Source organism: Tachysurus vachellii, chromosome 11 (assembly GCF_030014155.1).
Source record: "Tachysurus vachellii isolate PV-2020 chromosome 11, HZAU_Pvac_v1, whole genome shotgun sequence".
Classification (NCBI taxonomy): Eukaryota; Metazoa; Chordata; class Actinopteri; order Siluriformes; family Bagridae; genus Tachysurus; species Tachysurus vachellii.
The window spans coordinates 728,379-730,000 of NC_083470.1; the positions used below are offsets into that span (position 1 = coordinate 728,379).

At 48.8% G+C, this 1,622-nt stretch overlaps 1 protein-coding gene across 2 annotated transcripts in view; it reads left to right on the top strand.

The window, feature by feature from the left end:
• Window positions 1-331: 331 nt before the first annotated feature.
• lonrf1l (LON peptidase N-terminal domain and ring finger 1, like) overlaps window positions 332-1,622 on the top strand; it is a 9,450-nt gene continuing 8,159 nt past the window's right edge. Inside the window, exon 1 of one of the 2 annotated variants that reach the window (XM_060880800.1) lies at window positions 332-1,145. In XM_060880800.1, coding sequence (XP_060736783.1) covers window positions 491-1,145 — 655 coding nt within the window. In that variant the 5' untranslated portion in view covers window positions 332-490. The remainder of the gene's footprint in view (window positions 1,146-1,622) is intronic. The other variant, XM_060880798.1, reaches the window with a different exon arrangement.

Below are 1,622 nucleotides of genomic sequence, written 5' to 3' on the forward strand. Positions count from 1 at the left end.
TATTTATAGTAGAATGATTAACACCTTATTGCCACTTAACAAACACAACATTATATGGTGTTGACATATAAAGCGTGTACACAAATACATTATTACTTCCTGATCCATTAAGTTAGTTATTTTAATACGAACACAAAGGTCAATTATTTCTTAATAATAAAACAATCCTAAATAATAGTTTACGACGGTAAACTATTGATGATCACTGTTTATATGTTTTATTTTTAACAGTCAGATTCTTAGAAACATCATGTCGTTCCTGGAAGCTTCACAAGCTCGGGTTTTGTAACCGACATTTCTCTGACCAATAGGAGCGCGTGTTTGTCGTCACGTGACCGTGTGTTTTTATGTAACACGCTGGCACGCGCAATTAAGGTTCTCCTTATAGCAGTGTGTGTTTTAGCTCCGTGACGTTTAACACGACTTTTGTAGGAGAACTTTAATTTATGTCGTCTTCTTTTTTAACTAGTAGAGAAATAAAGGGGAAAAGATGTCGATCCGAGAGCCGGAGCAGAACTGTGTGTCCTCAGGGGACGGAGGCGGCTTCTTTATCCCGTCCGACAGCGAGGGGGACTGGACTGTGGACCGGCACCGGGACCGGGGGCACCACCGGGGGGACCACCGGCTCACCGGGGCGCTGGGCGGCTTGTTCATGCCGTCCGACAACGACAGGGACTCGGACAGGGACCGGGACTCCCGCCGCCTCACCGGGGCGCTGGGCGGCTTGTTCAGAGCCGTGAGGTGCGAGTCCGAGCCCGTGAGACCCGAACACATCAGCACGTTAGTGGGAATCATCGTGCACAGCTTTAGACAGAATGACCGCTGTGTTACACACCGCGAGCAGGACGGAGAACTGGACTGTCCCGGATGTAGCCGCTTCATGGCGGAACCGGTCACTGCGGCGTGCGGACACTCGTATTGTAGGAGCTGCTTACAGCAAACATCTCTGTCTAAGTGTAAAACGTGCCGTGAGGAGATCGGGGACAAACACGTGCTGCGTGTTAACGTGCTTCTGTGTGGACTTTTACACAAATGGTTTCCGGATGAAGTCCAGAAGAGCAGGAGGATGTGTGAGGTGCAGGAGCTGCTGAGGAGTAAACAGCTCACACAGGCGGCTACGTTAGCATCACAGCTACTACAGTCCGGTACGGTGTTATTACACCATGTCTATACACATTATACACTCATGTGGCACTTTAAACACGGCTCATTCAGCACACTTTCTTTGTTATACTTTTATAGAGCGTGTTGTGGCATGAAGCCTGGTCGGCACTGCGCATGCGCACTATGCCATCCGTTACAAAATACAAAAGCCGACCGCGCATGCGCGAAGCTAAAAGTTGCATAAGGCTCTTCGTGACGCGGTGTTCGGTTTTATAACGTGAACGTGTGTGTGTGTGTGTGTGTGCGTTCGTTCACCACATGGAGTCAGAGTTTATAAACAGTGTAAAAACAATGTGAGAATAAGGAGGAGGTATCGAACTGTCAATGGTGCTGTCACTCAAACACAGGCCACGCCCACAGGCCAGAGTACATAACTTTACATCTACAGGCCACGCCCACAGGCGACAGTACACAACTTCACATCTGCAGGCCACGCCCACAGGCGAGAGTACATAACT